This window comes from Bufo gargarizans, chromosome 2, assembly GCF_014858855.1.
Source record: "Bufo gargarizans isolate SCDJY-AF-19 chromosome 2, ASM1485885v1, whole genome shotgun sequence".
Taxonomy (NCBI): domain Eukaryota; kingdom Metazoa; phylum Chordata; class Amphibia; order Anura; family Bufonidae; genus Bufo; species Bufo gargarizans.
Genome location: NC_058081.1, coordinates 715,997,283 through 716,024,101, shown reverse-complemented (window position 1 = coordinate 716,024,101; position 26,819 = coordinate 715,997,283). Strand labels below are relative to the sequence as shown.

Here is a 26,819-nt window from a genome sequence, read left to right as displayed (position 1 = left end):
TCCCAGATTGCAACATGAATCTGAGATATGATTTTTACCTTTTTAAGAGAGACCATGCATCTTACGGACGTAAAAATTACATCATCGTGTCACTCAGAATTCACTGGACGTTTACCTAGGACAAACATAACTCTAAGATGTGCCCAGGTTAAGTTATGGTGTTACCCCATCATAGAACCAGTTATAATAGTAATATTTGGTATCCCTGAACTCCATATTTTGTGGGGAATGTGAATATGTGCTTGTTACTTGTGTACAGCGGAGACATCCTGCCATATGGCACATGCCATATTTCAGAACTGACATTCACCTCAGGAATACAGCCTGCCCAGCAGGCGGACTCTCAATTCCCCGCCTTGATTCTGGGACCCTTTATAACAAAGACCTAGAATCTGCCAAAGGAATTCTCCACTTTTAACAACACCTGAAGAGGGCCTCAGCCAGAGAACCTTTGGGCTGTAGGCATATTACCCTGGACAAAGGCTTCTTGGACTTTATTCCTGCAACAGACTATTTCACCAACAGACATCTTTTCTGCGGAAACTAAGTATTTTCTTTCTTTTCTCCCTTTTGTTCTTTGGACTATACTTTCCTTGATTATTGTGTTAATAATTACTGTGCATCGTGATAATTTGTATTGTATATATATATATATATATAATAAATGACCTCCAAGTCATTTCTCTAGCCATATGCCTGTTTTTAAACACTGCAAAAACTTACCCTAGCCTCTCCGAAGAGAAAGCTAGTCAGTTCTGTTATCTAGATAGTGGGTTCCTTGCTCCCATAAATTCTAAGGTGGTGGCAGTTAAACTGCCCTGTGTGTGGTTCCGGTCGCAGTTCGTCACACGTTTACTTGCGGTCAATCGGCGGTCCACTCCCTGCGCTTTCAGCCTATCGACTGTACGGACTCAAGTTAGACTGTCGGCGTGCTGAAAGTGGCTGGGAGGCCTGTTTGCGGATTGACCACTAGGGGCGCTGTGACGGTTTCGTGACGTATTGTGGCCGCGGCGGTCGCAGTTCGTCACACCATCTACTTGTACGGCACTGTTAACAGACAATTCCTAATGGTGACATTAGCCTGAATAGAGAAGGTCTAATGCTCAGTTAATATTTACTGCTCAATAATACATTTCCACTGAGGCCAGTGAATGGCCGGCAGTAGCAGCATATAGATGGCATGGTATACTTTCAGTCTGGATGCAATTGGAAGCACTGGAGATGGGAACTGCAGTACTGCAACCAGGACCTATTAAATAAGTTGGGTTCTTTCTAGCAGTTTCATCCTGCAAAAATACCCTTTTTTTTTTTTTATGTTACAAATCGGGGTCAGCTGTAGTCTTTAAAACATATAAAGAGTTAAATAAATTATTTAAAGGGGTAAAAAAAAAACTGTGAAAATACCAAATGAAATACAGGTGACCAAAGAAAGCAAGAACAACCCCAAAACATTCTTCAAGTACATAAATGGAAAAAAAAAAAGCAACAAGGTCAGAACATGTAGGGCACCTAAATGATGGTAACTAGGGATCAATAGAAGGCAGGGTTCCTAAATTGATTTCTTTTAGCTCTGTATATACAAAACAAGAGAGAGTGGTGCCACTGGTGTAAGTACCTCAAATAACATACTTACCTGGCTGACTGTAAACATGCTAAAAATGTTTAAAGTGAACAAGGCCCCAGGTCCAGCTGGATTACACCCTAGAGTTCTAAAGGAGCTCAGTTCAGTTATTGCTTTGCCTCAGTTCATAATATTTACAGATTCCTTAATGACAGGCATTGTACCAAGGGACTGGCGCAAGGTAAATGTGGTGCCCATTTTCAAAAGAGGTGCTAGGTCTTCACCAGGAAATTACAGACCAGTAAGCCCGGAGAAAAAAAGAGGCGAGAGGGATTCTTTACTGTAAGGGCTGTGAATCTCTGGAATAGCCGCAGGAGCAGGTCACAGCAAATACAGGAGATGCTTCAAAAAAGGTTTAGATTACTTTTTAATTCAAAATAACTTTGAGGCTTCTGACAATGTATAGAAATCTTGTTCTACGCACCCTTTCCCTTTGTCCCAACCCCTTTTTAAAAGGAAGATGGACATTGTTCCAGGTGTTTGTTCCCTGGATCGATATAGCAGGATTACAGGTTCGACTTGATTAACATTTGTCTTTTTCCAACCTTAACAACTATGTAACTATGTAAGAAAACCACTTTAACTTTTTCGGGGTGATGTGGAGTGGACCATGTGGCCCCTCTTGACCAATCATCCAAGACAGAAGCTCGAATAATAATACACCAAGACTTGTCTTATAACTCCGCAAACAGGAGATCTGAGAAGGAGAGTGTTTAGTTGATGACATAGCACACAATTTCTGATTCACTTACCTCATTGCTTGTTAATTTCTGGCATTTTTTTTTTCTATGAAAACAGAAAACATGTCACAATGTTATCCATGATATTCATTTCTAGTTTTAAATAAAGGAAAACAGGCAAACTAGAAGAGAACAGCACATAGATATTTCACCTTGCATGAACAAAAATCTAGGGAAAGTGTATTGGTCTGTATTGGTGTTGAGTAGGGATGTGCGAACCCGTGGAAGTTCGGGTTCGCCAGGTTCGGCCGAACTTCAGGTCAAAGTTCGGGTCCCATACTTTACCCCTGACCCCATTAAAGTCAATGGGGACCCGAACTTCACTTTATTATTTTCCGTTATAACATAATAGCATAATAGCATTCTTAAGACAGAATGCTAAATAAAATGGCCATTGAGAGGTTAAAAATAATAAAAAAAGCTCACCTTCTCCACTGACATGGCAAGCGTGGTGACGTCACCGCAGGTCCTTCTATCTGTATTCAGCAGGACCTGTGATGACATCACCACGCTCACCACGTGGTGAGCGCGGTGACGTCATTGCAGGTCCTGAAGAAAGAAGAAAAAAGAGGATACCGGCTGTGCGATCAAGGGGATGAGGTGAGTTTTTTTAAATTATTTTTAACCCCTCAATGGCCATTTTATTTAGCATTCTGTTGTAAGAATGCTATTATAATCTGTTATAATCGTGTTATAATGGAAAATAATAAAATCACCCGAACACCGAACTTCAGTGAAAATGTCCTGGTTCGGGTCCGGGTAAAGAAAATCATGCTTACCTCATCCATTTGATCATGATGAGCCGGCTGCTGCCATCTTGATTGAAGATCTCGCACAATATCCTATGCATGGGGACATATGACGTCACCACGCTGGCCTGATGATGTCATCACAGGCCACAAGATTTTTCACGCTCGATATTCACTCAACATGGTGGCGACCGGCTCATCTCGATCAAAAGTATGAAGTATGATTTTTTTTTTCAATTTTACGCTTTTATTACTGTCAGATGCTGCAATCATCTATGAACATGGCATCTGAGGGGTACAATGACGGTGGGGGAGGGCTCGATCATCTCTCCCTGTCATTGCACCCTCTACTTACAAAGAAATACGCTTCAAGACAAAGTAATTTGTCACAAAGCAAATTTTGGGGTAAAATTCAGTGAAGTAGCCAAATCGAATTTTCAAATACTTCACTAGTCATCACTAGTCAGTATTTTACTCTTATTTAATTTTTTGGGCATAAATGATGACAGTTGCATCTCCAGGTCAGCACTTTAGGGTCACCACAAGCCTCCTGATTGCTACACTGTCTACACTGCTTACCCAGATCACTGTAATGACGTTGGCATAATTGTACCTTGCCAGCTAAGACCTGTCCTAGGTTGCTAATATGACCTACCTGTTTATATCGCTAGACTTGCCAACAAATTTAATGCAGGTTTTATGTTTATATGTTAGAGACAGAAAGAGAGTTATTTACAGTGACTTCATGTTTCTGGATGTCATATAACAGTTATATATTGTGTTCACAGAAGCAGAAAAGATAATATGCCTTTAAGATTCAGTAAATTAATGTAAGGTAAGCTCAATAACACTGCAAAATTATCAACAGAAAGCACAGAGTTAAACTGTTGTTACTGCCCAAGAGTGTTAACTAGTGTTGATCGAGCACCATAGTGCTCGGGGGCTCGGACCGAACACATCGGGATGCTCAATGGCAGAACCCGAGCATTAAACCAGGCACCCCCTGCTCTGAAGAGGGGAGGATGTCTGGTTTATAGGAAAAGGTCAGAAATGGATGGAAACACCACCGAGATGGTTCGGGAACAGCATGGGGAGGATGTCTGGGTGCATCTTGGACTCCCAGTTCGCTGCTGGGAACGATGTTGTCCGAGTAGTACGCCACTTTAACAGACTGACAAAAATACACATAAAACCAAAGATAACATTGATTTTAGAGGAAAAATTGTTAGGAAACATTCTTCCCTGTATATTTACTTGTATATAAAGTGCAAGTGCTGCCAAAAATTACAAGGAAGAGGCACTCCGATACAACCTGTATATCACATAAAGGAGGGCCTCATTCACATAGTGGTACAATTGTTCAGGTAGTGGGACTCCTACACTCATAAAGCCTATGCAATAAGTGAAAGGGCAGCCAAAAATTACACATAAAGGAGGGCATCATACACAGCCTTGAAAAATTATGATTGATTGCCTGCTGGTGACCCACAAAAACATTTGGAGCAAGGGCCTGCTGATCTGACCATCTAAAACATAATGGGCGAGGGCCTGCTGCCGCTTTGGTGACTCTAGATAACCTGGGCCCAATCGCGCGTCCTCATCACGGAAGCCAGAGAAACAGCTGCGGCTACCAATTCTAAGCAAGGCAGCGTGTGTGCAAATTAGATATAATTAGGTGAGGGCCGGCAGGTGAGCTGACCCTAAAATAGATTGTAGGTGAGGGCCTGCTTGTGAGCTGACCCGCTAAAAGATTGTAGGTGAGGGTCTGCAGGTGAGCTGACCCTGTAAAATATTGTAGGTGAGGGCCTGCTGGTGAGCTGACCCTCTAAAAAACTATATGCGAGGGCCTGTATAGTTGAGGGCCTGCTGAAAAAATTATGGGAGAGTGCCTGCTGCTTAGCTGACCATTGAAAAAATTTACAGTGTTCAGGCCGGGTCGCCTGAATACTTCAGCTAGAAATAATGGAATAGGACTCCGGTTCTATTTTGTTGGTTTTCGGAAATGGGGCCACGATTAAGAGGGACGGTGGGGGCATCCGCATTGCGCCGCTAGAGGTGGAATTCTTTTACCGGCGCAAGACGAACCAAAGTGAAAGCATTTGCCAAGAATGTTTTCATTAATCAAAAACGAAAGTCAGAGGTTTGAAGACGATCAGATACCGTCGTAGTTCTGACAATACATTATGACGACCGGTGATCCGGCGTTGTTATTCCCATGACCCATTGAGGAGCTTCCGGGAACCCAAAGTCTTTGGGTTCCGGGGGGAGTATGGTTGCAAAGCTGAAACTTAAAGGAGTTTCTGTAAATGGACCGCGCTGCTCCAGGACAAAGCTGAAAAATCCTCCCTTCCAGATCTCACAGAACTTTCATGGACATAGGTAAGCGGGCAGTTCACTCAGATTCACCTTTCCTTTGGGGACCTTATGAGAAATCAAGGTTGACACAAATAGTGAAGTACAATCATAAAAGTTCCAACTGAAAGGCTTTATTGTACTTACAAGATGGATATGGTAACAGGCAGTATGTACAAATGTACAATGATTTGTACATACTGCCTGTTACCATATCCATCTTGTAAGTACAATAAAACCTGGAGTTGGAACTTTTGTGATTGTACTTCACTATTTGTGGCAAACTTGATTTTGTTTGTCCTCTCCACCAGAGGAATGAGAGATGAGAAGTTCTCTTTGTAGCGGGGATCGAGAAGGGTGAACAACCAGTAATCCGTGTTGTCTAAAATGTGTATAACAAGCGGTTCGCTGGAAAGGCAGCATAACATGAAGTCAGCCATGTGTGCCAGGGTACCAACAGGCAAGACTTTGCTGTCATCATCAGGATGATCACTCTCAATCTCCACATCCTCTTACTCCTCTTCTGACCACCTATGCTGAACAGATGGAATTAAACTTCTATGGGTACTGCCCTCTTTAGCGGAGACAACCGTCTTCTGCTCCTCCTCCTCTTCATCGTCCAATTCGCGCTGAGAAGACAAACTGAGTGTGGTCTGGCTATCACCCTGTGTAATGTCGTCCCCCATTTCCACCTCTTCCACATGCAAAGCGTCTTCCTTAATTGTGAGCAGCGAGCGTTTGAGTAGACACAGAAGTGGGTTGGTTACGCTGATGATAGCGTTATCGCCGCTTACCATCTGTGTTGATTCCTAAAAGTTTCTTAAAACCTCACAGAGGTCAGACATCCATGCCCACTCCTCGCTTGTGAATAGCGGAAGCTGACTAGAAAGGCGACAACCATGTTGCAGCTGGTATTCCACTACTGTCCTTGGCTGCTCACAAAGCCTGGCCAACATGTGGAACGTAGAGTTTCAGCAAATGCTCACGTCGCACAACAGCCGGTGAGCTGGCAATTTCAAGCGCTGCTGCAGCGTTGAAAGACCAGCTGAAGCTGTCGATGACTTGTGGAAATGTGCACACACTCGGTGCACCTTCACCAGTAGCTCAGGCAAATTGGGGTAGGTTTTGAGAAACCGCTGAACCACTAATTTTAAGACATGGGCTAGGCATGGTATGTGTGTGAGCTTGCCGAGTTCCAAAGCCGCCAACAAGTTACAGCCATTTTCAGACATAACCATGCCTGGTTCTAGGTTGAGTGGCGAGAGCCACGGCTCAGTCTGGTCTCTTATCCCCTGCCACAGCTCTGCGGCGGTGTGCTGTTTGTTCCCTAAGCATATCAGCTTTAGCACGTTGTCACGGCCATGGCTATGACCGTGACTCTCTAACCGCATGCGGTTGCCTGCGGTTTCGTGTGGGTTTAAAACACAGGTGAGGGCCGCTGGCGTGTGGCCTAACTTGTGGTTGCCACGGGCAACTGTTTGTCTCATGTGTATGTGCAGCAGCAGCCTGAGCGTGGCTAGGCAGCTTGCTGCAGTTGCATGCGGTTGCACCTAACAACCTTTCTGTTAGGTGCGTGTGTATTTATGCACTGTTGTTTGTCTGTGTGCACTTGGGTAGTATGTGTGGTGTGCACTGACACCTTTCCCCTCACTGTGGTTGTCCGTGGCATCGTTTGGCGGTATTGTGTACATGTGGTGGCACTGTCCCGGCCTTCGGGCTGACTCCCAGGACAGGGTTGCCATCCATGTCGTTGCCAGCGGCAACAGCCATAGTGTGTGATGTTTGTTGGACACTTCCCCTGTATGTTTGTGAGTTTCCCTTCTGTGGTGTTGGAAGGGTTAACTCCCTTCCCAGTGTGTGTGATGTCACTGGGTGTGTCCTTCCGTTGGGTGTGGCTTCTTGGCCTATATAGCCTGGGCCTTTTGCATGGCTCAGTAGGTTGCTTCAGCCTTGCTAGCTGGAGCAGCCTCCTGTGTTGCTATCTGCCAGTGAGAGCCACCACTGTGGTCATAGGTCTAAGTTTATGTTTAAGTTTGCCTGTGTGTTTATGTTGTATGTTATATTCTGTTGGGACTTTCCTTTGTATTTGGTGCAGCATACGGTTCTGGATTCCAGTCTTCTTAGGGATCCAGTCAGCAAGGCTGTGGCAGGTTTGTGGAACTTCTTGTTCGCCTGCCATTCCCGTATAGCTGTTTATGAGTTCCCCTTTTCCCAACAGCTTGGCCGTTGAGACTCCTGCTCCTCCGTGCCTAGGAGGAGTAGGTCGTCTTACCCAGCTCCTAGCTCAGGGATCTGCGGAGGGTAAGACAGGGCTCCGAGGTTCCTGCGCATGGGTCCTCCTACCTTTAAGGTCGGCCCATGCAGGTTAGGAGTTAGGGTCAGGGTAGGGACGCTGTAGGAGGTGACCTGCTCCCTATCCTGTTCGCATGGCCGAGTAGCCTTTACAACACCTGGCATCTCACGGCTGAGGGTTTCCCCCATCCTCAGCCGTGACACACGTCCTGTTGCCGCTTCCCCACTGCAGTGCTACACTGCTTTCAGCTACTGACTGGTGCTGAACGCGGATAATTCGGAGGTGGAAGTGGAGGAGGAAGCTGAGAAAGAGAAGTGGGAGTTGGAGCCACTAAGGTAGGTGCTGGCGGAAACCCTGAAATGTAGCATCCCTGGCAGCATGCACTTGTCCATGTGTCAGTGGTTAAGTGTACCTTCCCAGTAACTGCATTGGTTAGGGCACGCGTGATGTTATGGGACACATGTTGGTGTAAGGAGGGCATGGCACACCTGCGCATTTAGTGCTATGGCCTGTGGGTGGGTGGCTGGATATTTGCACTTGCGTTTAAATGCCTGGGGTAAGAACATTTGTACGCTACGCTGGGACACGGGAGTAGATATGGTTGCTGATGGTGCTTGCGAAGGTCCAGGTGCAGAGCGGGATGCATCAGGGCCTGCACCTTTGACAGGGGATTGGCCAGCACGTAACACAGGGGAATAGGAGGCAGTGGTGTGACCTGCAGACACAGATTGTGGACTCAGGAGTTCGGCCCACTTATTACGGTGCTTTGATGCCATGTGGCGGATCATGCTGGTGGTGGTGAGGTTGCTAGTGTTCTCGCCCCGGCTCATTTCTGTATGGCACAGGTTGCAAATTACAATTCTTTTGTCGTCCGCACTTTTCTCAAAAAAGCGCCAGACTGCGGAAAACCTACCCCTTGGCAAGGGAGGTTTCCACAAAGGGGTGCTCCGGGGAAGAGTTGGGGGCCTGTTTGGTGTGGCCCGCCTTCTCCCTTTTGCCACCCCACTCTTCCAGCCTGTTGCGATGCAGCATATCCCTCCACCTCTGTACTGCTGTCCTCGCTAGGGTTTCCACATTCCCAGGTTGGGTCAGTGACTTCATCGTCCACCACCTCCTCATCTACTTCCTCACTCTGCTCATCCTCCTGACTTGTTGACCTAACAACTACCTCAGTGATTGGCAACTGTGTCTCATCCTCTTCATCAACCTCTTGAGACAGTAATTGCCATTGAGTTATTGGCAACTGTGTCTCATCATCATCCACCTCATTAAACAGTAATTGCCGTTCCCCACCATCATCATCTTGTGTTTGTGGATACTCAAGAGTTTTGGAATGAGAGCACAAGATCTGTCCCTCTTCAAGTGTGCTTGGCGAGAGGGCCAAATCAAGGAATGGCACTGAATAGAGGTCCTTGGAATATCTGAGTGTGGGATCACTTGTTTGCTCAGACTCACCATGGTGGGAGGAAGGAGGGTCGGGGTGAGGATTGGGTTGAGCAGACTCTTGGCTACTGAGACTGGACTTGGTGGAAGACAGGGTGGTGCTTAACCAACTGGAAGCATTATCTGCTGCAATCCAACCGACCACCTGGTCGCACTGGTCTGACTTCAAGAGTGGTGTCCTGCGCCGCACTGCAAACTGGAACATGAATCTAGGTATCGTGGATGAGTGTGTTACTTGTGCTCTGGCAGCAGGCACAGTTTCACCACACCCAGGGCCAAGGCCTCTGCGTGCACCATCAGCATGACGGCCACTGCCCCTTCCCTTACTGCTCGCCTTCTTCATATTAAATGTTAAATATGATTGAAAGTCTGTCACACGTACAGTAGTGTAGGATTTGGAAGTGTATGCGCAAACAAATTTAAAAAGTTATTTGGGATGTGGAAACGTCACACAGGAGATATCCCGCAGATAATGTCACTGATGTCAGCAGCAGCTAATGAAAAATTACAGGGAATGTCATACGTATTTGGGATGAGGAAACGTTATACAGGAGAGGTACCACTGGTAATGTCACTGTACGCAGCGTCTACGCAAAATAGTACACTGTGTGTCACAGATAAATTTTTGAAGCGCACATGTTAGGCTACTTTCACACTGACGTTTCATGGATCCGTTTAAAATGGATCTGTCTCCAAAATTGCAAAACGGATGCAAACGGGGGACTTTTTAACGGACCCTGTAAAGCGGATCCGTTCTTTATGTTTGCTTCCGTTTTGGCTTCCATTTATTGGATCTGTTTTTAAAGAAGGTGTGTTTTAAAGAGTCCACCCACTTTGACAGAGTATTTAAAGCAGGTAAACCTCCATTCAGGCTCATTGTATTTTGGAACCATGTTGCCTGCACACTTGTGTCTGATGCGTGTAGAATACGTTGGCAGAATAATGTTTTGTAATTGTTTTTAAATTGTAATTGTTTCTCTCATACTAAATAAAAAATTGTTTTTATTACACCTGTCTTCAACTTTTTATAATCAGCCAACCAGAATGGCCCCCCTTACCTTCAATACCATTTCCTAACACCACCAGACCCCTGCACGCCCACCGTGCCTATGCCCATATTGATGATGATATAGCTGCCGCTTGTGCTGGAATCAGTCTATGGCCGAATGCACACGGCTGTGAACGGTCCGTGGTATCCCGGCCTGGATTCCTGCTGACAGCAGGAGCGCACTGACGCCGTGCGCTTCATGCCGCCACTGTACTACAGTAATACACTCGTATAGATCATACCAGTGTATTACTGTACAGGAGCGGCGGCATGAAGCGCACGGCGTCATAGCAACCAATGACGCCGTGCGCTCCTGCTGTCAGCAGGAATCCAGGCCAGGATACCACGAACCGTTCACAGCCGTGGAACACGGCCGTGTGCATTCGGCCTATATGTGTCATTCTGCAGCATGGGAGGTACATAGTTCTTAATTTTCCTTCACTTATCCTTTCAGTTTGCTTCATCATATGCCAGCAGGGCTATTAACATCGCCGCCAAGCCCGCCATTATTGCTCACACAGGGCCGGTCAGCACTGGAAATATGGGATTGCAAGTGCAACACCTATGGGAGCAGTGACTGTCACCATATTGCCGTGAGTGACTGATTCCAGCACAAGCGGCAGCTATAATCATCAGTCACTCACGGCAATATGGTGACAGTCACTGCTCCCATAGGTGTTGCACTTGCAATCCCATATTTCCAGTGCTGACCGGCCCTGTGTGAGCAATAATGGCGGGCTTGGCGGCGATGTTAATAACCCTGCTGGCATATGATGAAGCAGTGATGATGATGATATAGCTGCCGCTTGTGCTATGAATGTGATGGTCTATAGGCCATAGACCATCACATGATTCATAGGACTCTGCTGTGACATCTAGCAGTACTTGTAGGATAGCAGTAGTGGGTCCTCTTACTTGCAGAGCTCATTTTCAGCTGCACATGTGGCTAGAACGGTGCTAGTAAGAGGACCCACTACTGCTATCCTATGTGATGCTAGTGTACTCTAGCTACTAGCAAGCAGCCAGAGCAGAGACCGTCTCCGAGTCGCTGCTAGTCACGTTGCCACGGCCGCCCTCACCTCACTCCCTCAGGCGGCACGCAGCTTCTCCTCCGCCGCTCCAGTCACGTCGCCACGGCCGCGCTCACCTCACTCCCTCAGGCGGCACGCAGCTTCTCCTCCGCCGCTCCAGTCACGTCGCCATGGCCGCCCTCACCTCACTCCCTCAGGCGGAACGCAGCTTCTCCTCCGCCGCTCCAGTCACGTCGCCACGGCCGCCCTCACCTCACTCACTCGGGCGGCACGCTCCACTTCTGGCCAGTACTTCCAGACGGGACGACTCCCTCTCCTGGCTGAGCCTGCGCCTGCACAGCTGCACGCACGGCTCTGCCTCCGCCCCCCCTGTGAAGTTAGCCGCCGGCAAGTACTGTACTCTGCAAATCAGGGGTCAGGGCTTCACTCGTCTCTCCTGGGGGGCCCCGGGGGGCAATTGCGACCGCTGCAACCCCTATAGCTACGCCACTGGGCCAGCTGTAGCCCTGCCATAGCCTGTCAAACTGCTATGACGTTGCTAAAGCCAGGCCTTTACAGACTATGAAATAAACAAACACACTGTTTGGCGGAATCCTCGCCTAGCAGTGTGTTATTGTCAGCCCTTTCTCTGCGTGATCCTACGCATGGCAAGTGAGAGCATTCTAGCTTGAACTTTGGCTGGGTGCAGGTCCGTATTCGGCTTTGCACCCGGACAAAAACTTAAACAGCGTTAAGTTCGTTTCCTGTTCCTGTCCCTTGTGGTAATGTCGCTACTTTCTGTGACAGCTTTATCTTTGCTAAAGAGCAATATATAAGATTTTATTCTCTCTAGTAAATTTTATAGTTGATGAGGCTGATTCACATGTACCGTGACTCCCACAAGGGTTCATGTGGATTTGCACCAGATTGGCTAAATGAACAAGCTTTTGCTTGTTCATTTGCCAATCAGCCAGAATATGATCAATAAGGAGCTTTAAGAAAGCCCGTTATTGATCGGGCTACATCAAATATTTTGCTACCTTTGGGACTACAGGCATGGAGAAAATAAAACCCCTAGAAAACAATTTTTTATTTAATAAACTCTATTTATTTTTTTCCTGGGAATTTTGTTTTCCCCACAGCTGGAGAGGCCACAGTTGAGGATCTTGAAATAAAAAAATAACACACAGTTAAGTAAAGTAAACGTATTTATTTTACAAATACATTTCAGAAATTGTATTTTAAATAAACAATAAAAAATAATAAAAAAACTATACATTTTAAAAAACGACGAGAGGAGGTGGAGCGTTGAGGGGTGGACATTCTAGAACCAGCAGCAGTAGCCGGCTGTCTTCTGTTGAGGAATGAAAACGATCGGCCGCAGGAAAAGATGCAGGAGGGATTTGAGGGGTGTGGAGAGTTGAAGGGTCAGAACTGGAACGTTCCCGAGCATGCGAAGAAGAAGGAGTTAGAAAAGAAGTTGGAGCAGTATAGTGAGGAGGAGAAGGTGTAGAAGAAAAAGATGGCAGATTGTACACATGCTTGGGTGGGGGGGAGGGACAGATGGCAGAAATGGGAAGGTTGACAGAAGGGGGCTGGGTGAAAAGAGTGGAATGGGGGGTAGGTGGTGGATGGGGGGTAGGTGTAGGACGTGGGCGGTGCAAAATTTCCCACGACCCGTTCGCCATCAAATTTTTAAACTCATGCACCTGCTCAGGAGTCATTTGGTCCATTCAGGGGACTAAAGTTTGCAGGTAATGTTCGTGAGGTGTGAGTTGACGCACCGACTCCGCCCCCTCCTCTTGGCGCGCCAAGTCATCTAACACTCAACGCATTTCATCTGCAAAACCTTCTAGAGCATCTGAAACAATCTCTACAAGGTCCCCATAGTCCTCCCGATGGCTTCTACCGAATCTCCTGCTATTCAACATGGCTCTCACATTTTATCTTCAATGTGAGAGAGTTATGCTGAAAAGAGGGACTTGGTAGAGGACCAGGATTGACCCGAATCGGTGTATGAGAGACAGGATGGCTGGGGGTTGTGGCCGGCTCCGTGTCCGCTTCAAGAGCAGGTTCAGGTGCCCGAGTGCTGCTAGCAGTTCTGTGGAGAGAAAACAAATAAGGCCTTGTATTACTGCTTCCAGTATATGCTATTGTCTACTTAATGTAGTGGGCTGACAGAAACAGAGGTGTCAAACGATCCTCTGTCTCAGACAGCCCGTTGCTGACCGAAGTTGAGAACAATTGTTCCTCTGACCATAGGGGGCTGCATGAAACAGACGTGTCAAACAATCCTCTGTCTCAGACAGCCCTTTGCATCAGAGGGAGATGAAAGCAAAATCATTTATATTTATATTTAGAAAATAAAAATAAAAATGTATCTTCTAAGTGGCAGCGTCCTTCTTAAGAACCCCAAGGCTGCACTGTCCATATATGGCGGCCTTGAGGTTGCTCCGGATCCACTTGGGGCCTGAACTTCCTTATTATAATCTCTCTTGAAGCGGTCCCGGATTGACCGCCACCGAGTCATAACCTTTTCAACTGTGAAAATTATATTACAATATTACAATATTATCATGGCCTTAAAGAAGTTTTCCCATCTCAGACAAAGGGGGCATATCGCTAGGATATGCCCCTATTTTCTGATAGGTGCGGGTCCCACCGCTGGGACCCGCACCTACAATGAGAACGGAGTCGGAAAATTAACGGAGGGCGCACTGCGCATGCGCAGCTGCCCTCCATTCATTTCTATGGGGCCGCCGAAAATAGCCGAGCGCTAGCTCGGCTATTGCCGTCTGCCCCATAGAAATGAATGGGATCTTTGTTTCAGTTGTTTCTGTGATGTAGTGAAATATAATTACACACACTTCATACGTTTCAAAGGCTTTTATCGACAATTACATGACATTTATGCAAAGAGTCAGTATTTGCAGTGTTGGCCCTTCTTTTTCAGGACCTCTGCAATCCGACTGGGCAATCAACTTCTGGGCCAATTCCTGACTGATAGCAACCCATTCTTTCATAATCACTTCTTGGAGTTAGTCAGAATTAGTGGGTTTTTGTTTGTCCACCCGCCTCTTGAGGATTGACCTCAAGTTCTCAATGGGATTAAGATCTGGGGAGTTTCCAGGCTATGGACCCAAAATGTCAACGTTTTGGTCCCCGAGCCACTTAGTTATCACTTTTGCCTTATGGCACGGTGCTCCATCGTGCTGGAAAATGCATTGTTCTTCACCAAACTGTTGTTGGATTGTTGGAAGAGGTTGCTGTTGGAGGGTGTTTTGGTACCATTCTTTATTCATGGCTGTGTTTTGGGGATAAATTGTGAGTGAGCCCACTCCCTTGGATGAGAAGCAACCCCACACATGAATGGTCTCAGGATGCTTTACTGTTGACATGACACAGGACTGATGGTAGCGCTCACCTTTTCTTCTCCGGACAAGCCTTTTTCCTGATGCCCCAAACAATCGGAAAGAGGCTTCATCGGAGAATATGACTTTGCCACAGTCCTCAGCAGTCCATTCACCATATTTTCTGAAAAAGATCAATCTGTCCCTGATGTTTTTTTTTTAAGAGAAGTGGCTTCTTTGCTGCCCTTCTTGACACCAGGCCATCTTCCAAAAGTCTTCGCCTCACTGTGCGTGCAGATGCGCTCACACCTGCCTGCTGACATTCCTGAGCAAGCTCTGCACTGGTGGCACTCCGATCCCGAATCTGAATCCTCTTTAGGTGACGATCCTGGCGCTTGCTGGACTTTCTTGGATGCCCTGAAGCTTCTTAACAAGAATTGAACCTCTTTCCTTGAAGTTCTTGATGATCCTATAAATTGTTGATTAGGTGCAATCTTAGTAGCCACAATATCCTTGCCTGTGAAGACATTTTTATGCAACGCAATGATGGCTGCACACGTTTCTTTGCAGGTCACCATGGTTAACAATGGAAGAACAATGATTTCAAGCATCACTCTCCTTTTAACAGGTCAAGTCTTCTATTTTAACCCAATCAGCCTGACATAATGATCTCCAGCCTTGTGCTCGTCAACATTCTCACCTGAGTTAACAAGACGATTACTGAAATGATCTCAGCAGGTCCTTTAATGACAGCAATGAAATGCAGTGGAAATTTTTTTTTGGGATTAAGTTAATTTTCATGGCAAAGAAGGACTATGCAATTCATCTGAATACTCTTCATAACATTCTGGAGTGTATGCAAATTGCTATTATAAAAACTTAAGCAGCAACTTTTCCAATTTCCAATATTTATGTAATTCTCAAAACTTTTGGCCACGACTGTAGTAGAAGGTGCCTAAAAAATTTTTTAAAAAATTGTTAAAACATTATAATATTAGTTTAATATAGATATATATAAACATACTTCCTTGCTGCCGGTCCTGGTAAGGGCTATCTCCACCTCCACTCAGTGACGCTGACGCCTGCAATGAGCTGGCCACAGCAGGTGATGGTGCTGGTGTGGCGGCCGAGCTGGTCGATGATGAAGACTAGAAAAAAGAAAAATTATGATTAATGCAATTATTATTATTGGATTATAAAAAACTATTGTTGCGTGTACTTACCAGTTGTTGGATACAACAGTGCCTTCTGGGTGGCCTACGTCGAACTTGGGGTACAGACATCTGTAGAGACTAGAGTTGAGCGAACACCTGGATGTTCGGGTTCGAGAAGTTCGGCCGAACATCCCGGAAATGTTCGGGTTCGGGATCCGAACCCGATCCGAACTTCGTCCCGAACCCGAACCCCATTGAAGTCAATGGGGACCCGAACTTTTCGGCACTAAAAAGGCTGTAAAACAGCCCAGGAAAGAGCTAGAGGGCTGCAAAAGGCAGCAACATGTAGGTAAATCCCCTGCAAACAAATGTGGATAGGGAAATGAATTAAAATAAAAATTAAATAAATAAAAATTAACCAAAATCAATTGGAGAGAGGTTCCATAGCAGAGAATCTGGCTTCCCGTCACCCACCACTGGAACAGTCCATTCTCAGATATTTAGGCCCCGGCACCCAGGCAGAGGAGAGAGGTCCCGTAACAGACAATCTGGCTTCATGTCAGCAGAGAATTAGTCTGCATGTCATAGCAGAGAATGAGGCTTCACGTCAGCCACCACTGCAACAGTCCATTGGCATATATTTAGGCCCAGCACCCAGGCAGAGGAGGGAGGTCCCGTAACAGAGAATCTGTCTTCATGTCAGCAGAGAATTAGTCTGCATGTCATAGCAGAGAATGAGGCTTCACGTCAGCCACCACTGCAACAGTCCATTGGCATATATTTAGGCCCAGCACACACACAGGCAGAGGAGAGAGGTCCCGTAACAGAGAATCTGGCTTCATGTCAGCAGAGAATCAGTCTGCATGTCATAGCAGAGAATGAGGCTTCACGTCAGCCACCACTGCAACAGTCTATTGTCATAAATTTAGGCCCAGCACCCAGGCAGAGGAGAGAGGTCCCGTAACAGAGGATCTGGCTTCATGTCAGCAGAGAATCAGTCTGCATGTCATAGCAGAGAATGAGGCTTCACGTCACCCACCACTGCAACAGTCCATTGGCATATATTTAGGCCTAGCACACAGGCAGAGCAGAGAGGTCCCGTAACAGACAATCTGGCTTCATGTACAGCAGAGAATCAGTCTGCATGTCATAGCAGAGAATGAGGCTTCACGTCACCCACCACTGCAACAGTCCATTGGCATATATTTAGGCCTAGCACACAGGCAGAGCAGAGAGGTCTCGTAACAGACGATCTGGCTTCATGTCAGCAGAGAATCAGTCTGCATGTCATAGCAGAGAATGAGGCTTCACGTCAGCCACCACTGCAACAGTCCATTGGCATATATTTAGGCCTAGCACACAGGCAGAGGAGAGAGGTCCCGTAACAGACAATCTGGCTTCATGTCAGCAGAGAATCAGTCTGCATGTCATAGCAGAGAATGAGGCTTCACGTCACCCACCACTGCAACAGTCCATTGGCATATATTTAGGCCTAGCACACAGGCAGAGCAGAGAGGTCCCGTAACAGACAATCTGGCTTCATGACAGCAGAGAATCAGTCTGCATGTCATAGCAGAGAATGAGGCTTCACGTCACCCACCACTGCAACAGTCCATTGGCATATATATAGGCCTAGCACACAGGCAGAGCAGAGAGGTCCCGTAACAGACGATCTGGCTTCATGTCAGCAGAGAATCAGTCTGCATGTCATAGCAGAGAATGAGGCTTCACGTCAGCCACCACTGCAACAGTCCATTGGCATATATTTAGGCCTAGCACACAGGCAGAGCAGAGAGGTCCTGTAACAGACAATCTGGCTTCATGTCAGCAGAGAATCAGTCTGCATGTCATAGCAGAGAATGAGGCTTCACGTCACCCACCACTGCAACAGTCCATTGGCATATATTTAGGCCTAGCACACAGGCAGAGCAGAGAGGTCCCGTAACAGACAATCTGGCTTCATGTCAGCAGAGAATCAGTCTGCATGTCATAGCAGAGAATCAGGCTTCACGTCAGCCACCACTGCAACAGTCCATTGTCATAAATTTAGGCCCAGCACCCAGGCAGAGGAGAGAGGTCCCGTAACAGACAATCTGGCTTCATGTCAGCAGAGAATTAGTCTGCATGTCATAGCAGAGAATCAGGCTTCATGTCAGCCACCACTGCAACAGTCCATTGGCATATATTTAGGCCTAGCACACAGGCAGAGGAGAGGTTCATTCAACTTTGGGTAGCCTCGCAATATAATGGTAAAATGAAAATAAAAATAGGATTGAATGAGGAAGTGCCCTGGAGTCCAATAATATATGGTTATGGGGAGGTAGTTAATGTCTAATCTGGACAAGGGACGGACAGGTCCTGTGGGATCCATGCCTGGTTCATTTTTATGAACGTCAGCTTGTCCACATTGGCTGTAGACAGGCGGCTGCGTTTGTCTGTAATGACGCCCCCTGCCGTGCTGAATACACGTTCAGACAAAACGCTGGCTGCCGGGCAGGCCAGCACCTCCAAGGCATAAAAGGCTAGCTCTGGCCACGTGGACAATTTAGAGACCCAGAAGTTGAATGGGGCCGAACCATCAGTCAGTACGTGGAGGGGTGTGCACACGTACTGTTCCACCATGTTAGTGAAATGTTGCCTCCTGCTAACACGTTGCGTATCAGGTGGTGGTGCAGTTAGCTGTGGCGTGTTGACAAAAGTTTTCCACATCTCTGCCATGCTAACCCTGCCCTCAGAGGAGCTGGCCGTGACACAGCTGCCTTGGCGACCTCTTGCTCCTCCTCTGCCTTGGCCTTGGGCTTCCACTTGTTCCCCTGTGACATTTGGGAATGCTCTCAGTAGCGCGTCTACCAACGTGCGCTTGTACTCGCGCATCTTCCTATCACGCTCCAGTGCAGGAAGTAAGGTGGGCACATTGTCTTTGTAGCGTGGATCCAGCAGGGTGGCAACCCAGTAGTCCGCACAGGTTAAAATGTGGGCAACTCTGCTGTCGTTGCGCAGGCACTGCAGCATGTAGTCGCTCATGTGTGCCAGGCTGCCCAGGGGTAAGGACAAGCTGTCCTCTGTGGGAGGCGTATCGTCATCGTCCTGCCTTTCCCCCCAGCCACGCACCAGTGATGGACCCGAGCTGCGTTGGGTGCCACCCCGCTGTGACCATGCTTCATCCTCATCCTCCTCCACCTCCTCCTCATCCTCGTCCTCCTCGTCCTCCAGTAGTGGGCCCTGGCTGGCCACATTTGTACCTGGCCTCTGCTGTTGCCAAAAACCTCCCTCTGAGTCACTTCGAAGAGACTGGCCTGAAAGTGCTAAAAATGACCCCTCTTCCTCCTCCTCCTCCTCCTCCTCCTGGGCCACCTCCTGTTCCATCATCGCCCTAAGTGTTTTCTCAAGGAGACATAGAAGTGGTATTGTAACGCTGATAACGGTGTCATCGCCACTGGCCATGTTGGTGGAGTACTCGAAACAGCGCAACAGGGCACACAGGTCTCGCATGGAGGCCCAGTCATTGGTGGTGAAGTGGTGCTGTTCTGTAGTGCGACTGACCCGTGCGTGCTGCAGCTGAAACTCCACTATGGCCTGCTGCTGCTCGCACAGTCTGTCCAGCATGTGCAAGGTGGAGTTCCACCTGGTGGGCACGTCGCATATGAGGCGGTGAGCGGGAAGGCCGAAGTTACGCTGTAGCGCAGACAGGCGAGCAGCAGCAGGATGTGAACGCCGGAAGCGCGAACAGACGGCCCGCACTTTATGCAGCAGCTCTGACATGTCGGGGTAGTTGTGAATGAACTTCTGCACCACCAAATTCAGCACATGCGCCAAGCAAGGGATGTGCGTCAAATTGGCTAGTCCCAGAGCTGCAACGAGATTTCGCCCATTATCACACACCACCAGGCCGGGCTTGAGGCTCACCGGCAGCAACCACTCGTCGGTCTGTTGTTCAATACCCCGCCACAACTCCTGTGCGGTGTGGGGCCTGTCCCCCAAACATATGAGTTTCAGAATGGCCTGCTGACGTTTACCCCGGGCTGTGCTGAAGTTGGTGGTGAAGGTGTGTGGCTGACTGGATGAGCAGGTGGAAGAAGAGGAGGAGGAAGCCGAGAAGGAGGAGGTGGCAACAGGAGGCAAAGAATGTTGCCCTGCGATCCTTGGCGGCGGAAGGACGTGCGCCAAACAGCTCTCCGCCTGGGGCCCAGCTGCCACTACATTTACCCAGTGTGCAGTTAGGGAGATATAGCGTCCCTGGCCGTGCTTACTGGTCCACGTATCTGTGGTTAGGTGGACCTTGCCACAGATGGCGTTGCGCAGTGCACACTTGATTTTATCGGATACTTGGTTGTGCAGGGAAGGCATGGCTCTCTTGGAGAAGTAGTGCCGGCTGGGAACAACATACTGTGGGACAGCAAGCGACATGAGCTGTTTGAAGCTGTCTGTGTCCACCAGCCTAAATGACAGCATTTCATAGGCCAGTAGTTTAGAAATGCTGGCATTCAGGGCCAGGGATCGAGGGTGGCTAGGTGGGAATTTACGCTTTCTATCAAATGTTTGTGAGATGGAGAGCTGAACGCTGGCGTGTGACATGGTTGAGACGCTTGGTGACGGAGGTGGTGGTGGTGGTGTTGGTGGTACATCCCCTGTTTGCTGGGCGGCAGGTGCCAACGTTCCTCCAGAGGCGGAGGAAGAGGCCGAGGCGGCAGCAGCAGAATAGGCCGAGGCGGCAGCAGCAGAAGAGGTAGCAGGGGGAGCCTGAGTGACTTCCTTGGTTTTAAGGTGTTTACTCCACTGCAGTTCATGCTTTGCATGCAGGTGCCTGGTCATGCAGGTTGTGCTCAGGTTCAGAACGTTAATGCCTCGCTTCAGGCTCTGATGGCACAGCGTGCAAACCACTCGGGTCTTGTCGTCAGCACATTGTTTGAAGAAGTGCCATGCCAGGGAACTCCTTGAAGCTGCCTTTGGGGTGCTCGGTCCCAGATGGCGGCGGTCAGTAGCAGGCGGAGTCTCTTGGCGGCGGGTGTTCTGCTTTTGCCCACTGCTCCCTCTTTTGCTACGCTGTTGGCTCGGTCTCACCACTGCCTCTTCCTCCGAACTGTGAAAGTCAGTGGCACGACCTTCATTCCATGTGGGGTCTAGGACCTCATCGTCCCCTGCATCGTCTTCCACCCAGTCTTGATCCCTGACCTCCTGTTCAGTCTGCACACTGCAGAAAGACGCAGCAGTTGGCACCTGTGTTTCGTCATCATCAGAGACATACTGAGGTGGTATTCCCATGTCCTCATCATCAGGAAACATAAGTGGTTGTGCGTCAGTGCATTCTATGTCTTTCACCGCTGGGGAAGGGCTAGGTGGATGCCCTTGGGAAACCCTGCCAGCGGAGTCTTCAAACAGCATAAGAGACTGCTGCATAACTTGAGGCTGAGACAGTTTCCCTGGTATGCATGGGGGTGATGTGACAGACTGATGGGGTTGGTTTTCAGGCGCCATCTGTGCGCTTTCTGCAGAAGACTGGGTGGGAGATAATGTGAACGTGCTGGATCCACTGTCGGCCACCCAATTGACTAATGCCTGTACCTGCTCAGGCCTTACCATCCTTAGAACGGCATTGGGCCCCACCATATATCGCTGTAAATTCTGGCGGCTACTGGGACCTGAGGTAGTTGGTACACTAGGACGTGTGGATGTGGCAGAACGGCCACGTCCTCTCCCAGCACCAGAGGGTCCACTAACACCACCACGACCATGTCCACGTCCGCGTCCCTTACTAGATGTTTTTCTCATTGTTATGGTTCACCACAACAACAAATATATTATTTGGCCCAATGTATTGTATTCAAATTCAGCGGGATATAAATTTGAGGCCTAGTATTTAGGCGCTGGGTGACCGGTATGGATTTAGTGACAGAATTAGACTTGGAAATGCACAGAAGCGTGTGTGTGAAGTTATTCTGAATGACCCTATGTGCACCTTCAATATTATATACCCTTTTAGGGATAGATTTCAAATAGCTCTGATATAGCAGAAACCACTAAATTATGAAATTGCTAAATTGGGAATTGTACTTCAACCCAGAACAAAAAATGTGCTTTGACGGACACTAAATATCTTGCCCAGCAACAACAGTACAGCGGTGGTAACGAGAGATTTAGAGGGATTTAAATTTGAGGCCTAGTATTTAGGCGCTGGGTCACCGGTATGGATTTAGTGACAGAATTAGACTTGGAAATGCACAGAAGCGTGTGTGTGAAGTTATTCTGAATGACCCTATGTGCACCTTCAATATTATATACCCTTTTAGGGATAGATTTCAAATAGCTCTGATATAGCAGAAACCACTAAATTATGAAATTGCTAAATTGGGAATTGTACTTCAACCCAGAACAAAAAATGTGCTTTGACGGACACTAAATATCTTGCCCAGCAACAACAGTACAGCGGTGGGTAACGAGAGATTTAGAGGGATTTAAATTTGAGGCCTAGTATTTAGGCGCTGGGTGACCGGTATGGATTTAGTGACAGAATTAGACTTGGAAATGCACAGAAGCGTGTGTGTGAAGTTATTCTGAATGACCCAATGTGCACCTTGAATATTATATACCCTTTTAGGGATAGATTTCAAATAGCTCTGATATAGCAGAAACCACTAAATTATGAAATTGCTAAATTGGGAATTGTACTTCAACCCAGAACAAAAAATGTGCTTTGACGGACACTAAATATCTTGCCCAGCAACAACAGTACAGCGGTGGGTAACGAGAGATTTAGAGGGATTTAAATTTGAGGCCTAGTATTTAGGCGCTGGGTCACCGGTATGGATTTAGTGACAGAATTAGACTTGGAAATGCACAGAAGCGTGTGTGTGAAGTTATTCTGAATGACCCTATGTGCACCTTCAATATTATATACCCTTTTAGGGATAGATTTCAAATAGCTCTGATATAGCAGAAACCACTAAATTATGAAATTGCTAAATTGGGAATTGTACTTCAACCCAGAACAAAAAATGTGCTTTGACGGACACTAAATATCTTGCCCAGCAACAACAGTACAGCGGTGGGTAACGAGAGATTTAGAGGGATTTAAATTTGAGGCCTAGTATTTAGGCGCTGGGTGACCGGTATGGATTTAGTGACAGAATTAGACTTGGAAATGCACAGAAACGTGTGTGTGAAGTTATTCTGAATGACCCAATGTGCACCTTGAATATTATATACCCTTTTAGGGATAGATTTCAAATAGCTCTGATATAGCAGAAACCACTAAATTATGAAATTGCTAAATTGGGAATTGTACTTCAACCCAGAACAAAAAATGTGCTTTGACGGACACTAAATATCTTGCCCAGCAACAACAGTACAGCGGTGGGTAACGAGAGATTTAGAGGGATTTAAATTTGAGGCCTAGTATTTAGGCGCTGGGTGACCGGTATGGATTTAGTGACAGAATTAGACTTGGAAATGCACAGAAGCGTGTGTGTGAAGTTATTCTGAATGACCCTATGTGCACCTTCAATATTATATACCCTTTTAGGGATAGATTTCAAATAGCTCTGATATAGCAGAAACCACTAAATTATGAAATTGCTAAATTGGGAATTGTACTTCAACCCAGAACAAAAAATGTGCTTTGACGGACACTAAATATCTTGCCCAGCAACAACAGTACAGCGGTGGGTAACGAGAGATTTAGAGGGATTTAAATTTGAGGCCTAGTATTTAGGCGCTGGGTGACAGGTATGGGTTTAGTGACAGAATTAGACTTGGAAATACACAGTAGCGGGTGTGTGTGAAGTTATTCTGAATGACCCAATGTGCACCTTCAATATTATATACCCTTTTTGGGATAGATTTCAAATAGCTCTGATATAGCAGGAACCACTAAATTATGAAATTGCTAAATTGGGAATTGTATTTCAACCCAGAACAAGAAATGTGCTTGAACGGACACTAAATAACTCGCCCAGCTACAGCACTAGGGACAGATTTAGCTGGATATAAATTTGAGGCCTAGTATTTAGGCGCTGGGTGACCGGTATGGATTTAGTGACAGAATTAGACTGGGATATGGCCAAAAAATAAACAGACTATTGCTGGTTAAATGCACTTGGTGTGACAGCTTCACCCTGATGTAGGCTTTAGCCAAAAAACAACCACACCATTGAGGGTTAAATGCACTTGGTGACAGGCGCAGCTTGCCCCTGATTTTGTATATGGCCAAAAAATGAACAGACTATTGCTGGTTAAATGCACTTGGTGTGACAGCTTCACCCTGATGTAGGCTTTAGCCAAAAAACAACCACACCATTGAGGGTTAAATGCACTTGGTGACAGGCGCAGCTTGCCCCTGATTTTGTATATGGCCAAAAAATGAACAGACTATTGCTGGTTAAATGCACTTGGTGTCACAGCTTCACCCTGATGTAGGCTTTAGCCAAAAAACAACCACACCATTGAGGGTTAAATGCACTTGGTGACAGGCGCAGCTTGCCCCTGATTTTGTATATGGCCAAAAAATGAACAGACTATTGCTGGTTAAATGCACTTGGTGTGACAGCTTCACCCTGATGTAGGCTTTAGCCAAAAAACAACCACACCATTGAGGGTTAAATGCACTTGGTCGCAGCTTGTGCTGGCGCACCACAAGACACAAAATGGCCGCCGATCACCCCAGAAAAATGAGACTGACAAACGGTCTGTGCAGCCTAAAAACAGTGAGCAATTGAGGATCAGCAGCTCAATGATCCACAGCTGCAGATCGATCAGTTAATCAAGTCCTTTGGAGGAGTTAATCTGCCTAATCTCGCCCTACTGTCGCAGCCGCAACCTCTCCCTACGCTAATCAGAGCAGAGTGACGGGCGGCGCTATGTGACTCCAGCTTAAATAGAGGCTGGGTCACATGGTGCTCTGGCCAATCACAGCCATGCCAATAGTAGGCATGGCTGTGATGGCCTCTTGGGGCAAGTAGTATGACGCTTGTTGATTGGCTGCTTTGCAGCCTTTCAAAAAGCGCCAAGAAAGCGTCACAAAAGCGCGAAGAAAGCGACGAACACCGAACCCGAACCCGGACTTTTACGAAAATGTCCGGGTTCGGGTCCGTGTCACGGACACCCCAAAATTCGGTACGAACCCGAACTATACAGTTCGAGTTCGCTCATCCCTAGTAGAGACATAATACAAAAGTATATTTAAACTTCCTATACAACATAATTGACATAGATATCACATATTTTTTTTAATAACTTACTTTCAGATAAGATTTTTAAATCTTCACAAAGAAAATTGTTTTTGATTGTAGATGCTAAAATAAAGGAAAAAAAATTAAACATTATGCACATGAAATTGTTTTTGATTCCCCACCTCAGTGCCATCTGCCCACCCTCAGTGCCATCTGCTGCCTTGCATTGACATCTTCCTCCACCAGTACCATCTGCCCCCTCCTAGTGCCCCCTACCATAATCTGCCCAAATGCCAACAGATCCACTATTGCCATCTGCCCGTCCATTACCATAAATTCAACCCCCCTGCAATTATCTGCCCACATGACTTGAGCACCCAATCAGTGCCTCTTCCACCCTCTTGTGATCAGCCACACCTCTCGTCAATCTGCCCTCAATCGGTGCCATATTTGCCCCCCCACGTGCAATAATCTGGCCCCTATTCAATGACCAAACCGAAGTGCATCGTTCCCGCCCCAACTTGCCATCAGCCCGACCTCTGAGCCATCTGCCCAAGCACCCCCCCTCCCTCTGCAATAATTGGCCCCCTATTCCATGACTGCCCAAATATCCCCCCCCCCCGTGCCATCAGCCACGCCGCTCGGAAATCTGCCCCCTCTAATGACATCTTTCCCCCCCTGCAATAATCTGGCCCCTGCTCGATGACCCAAACACCCCTCCCTTTGCCATCACTCCCACACCACTTCGGTGACAACTGCCCAAGCACCCCCATCCAAGTGCCATAATATGCCCCATGACAGCCAGGACAGATAGATAGAAGATAGGAAAAGATACAGAAAGAGAGCGAGAAAGAAAGAATAGAGAGATAGAACTTTCTATACATACCTGTTTGTAACTTGTGCTTCCAAGATGGCCGCTGTGTTTACAGGGGGAGGTGACATGCAGGGGGAGGTGACATATAGGAAACGGATCCGCCTCATACGGAGCCATCAGAGACGGATCCGTCCCCATTGACTTCAATTGTGTGTCAGGACGGATCCGTTTGCCTCCACATCATCAGGCGGACACCAAAACGCTGCAAGCAGTACACTGTATGTCACAGATAAATTTTAGAAGCGCACACGTTACACTGCAGATGTGGCACTGGTAATGTCACTGTCCGCAGCAGACACAGTCTATGGAAAATGTTCACTGGATGTCACAGAAACATTTTACAAGCGCACACATTACACGGGAGATGTAGCGCAGGTAATGTCACTGTCCACAGCAGACACCGTCTACGGAAAAAATACACTGGTTGTCACAGATTTTTTTTGGCTGTGCACACTTTACACTGGAGATGCGGCACAGCTAGTGTCACTGTCTGCAGCGGCCTAACTATTGTACGCTATTTAGTGCAGGATGCGCTAAAAATAGATATTGCTGCCACACACAATAGTCCTTAGAAGAACTTTTGGGTCTGTGAAGTTTTAGCAATTTAGCGCAAGTTGCCCTAAAAATATAGATTGTTGCTGCTACACAGAATAGTCCTTAAAAGGACTTTTGGGTCTCTGAAAAGTTTTGGTGGTAATAATATTCTTAAATCACTCCCTACACTGTCTGTCCCTTCCTCAGCACAGCTCTCCTTGACTGCTGAATAACGCCCGATGACGTGTTCCGGCCAGCCAATCACTGTAATGCCATTTATTTTCTGCGTAGCAGCCAAGAAACCTGGAGGGCGGAGACTCAAGCATTGCGCTCAAGCACATGTGGTATTCGGCTGAAAACCGCCATGTGCTGAGCATCGAGATGCTTGAGCCAAACAGGTGTTCGGCCGAGCATGCTCTATCATCACTAGTCTTGACCAATGACAACCAGCCTCACACTAAGCCTGTGTGGGAAATCCCCCAGCAGA

The 26,819-nt window shown here is 47.2% G+C and overlaps 1 protein-coding gene and 1 long non-coding RNA gene across 3 annotated transcripts in view; both read right to left on the bottom strand.

The window, feature by feature from the left end:
• LOC122929123 (B-cell receptor CD22-like) overlaps positions 1-26,819 on the bottom strand; it is a 518,995-nt gene that overhangs the window by 39,767 nt on the left and 452,409 nt on the right. For both annotated transcript variants that reach the window (XM_044282611.1, XM_044282613.1), the window contains one exon: positions 2,374-2,407. In XM_044282611.1, the coding sequence (XP_044138546.1) occupies positions 2,374-2,407 (34 nt within the window). The remainder of the gene's footprint in view (positions 1-2,373; positions 2,408-26,819) is intronic.
• On the bottom strand, positions 13,231-25,131 carry LOC122929126. Its single transcript, XR_006387958.1, has 4 exons — positions 24,994-25,131; positions 15,830-15,889; positions 15,631-15,754; positions 13,231-13,357 (listed from the first exon to the last, which is right to left on the bottom strand). It is a non-coding gene; the product is annotated as an uncharacterized LOC122929126 (long non-coding RNA).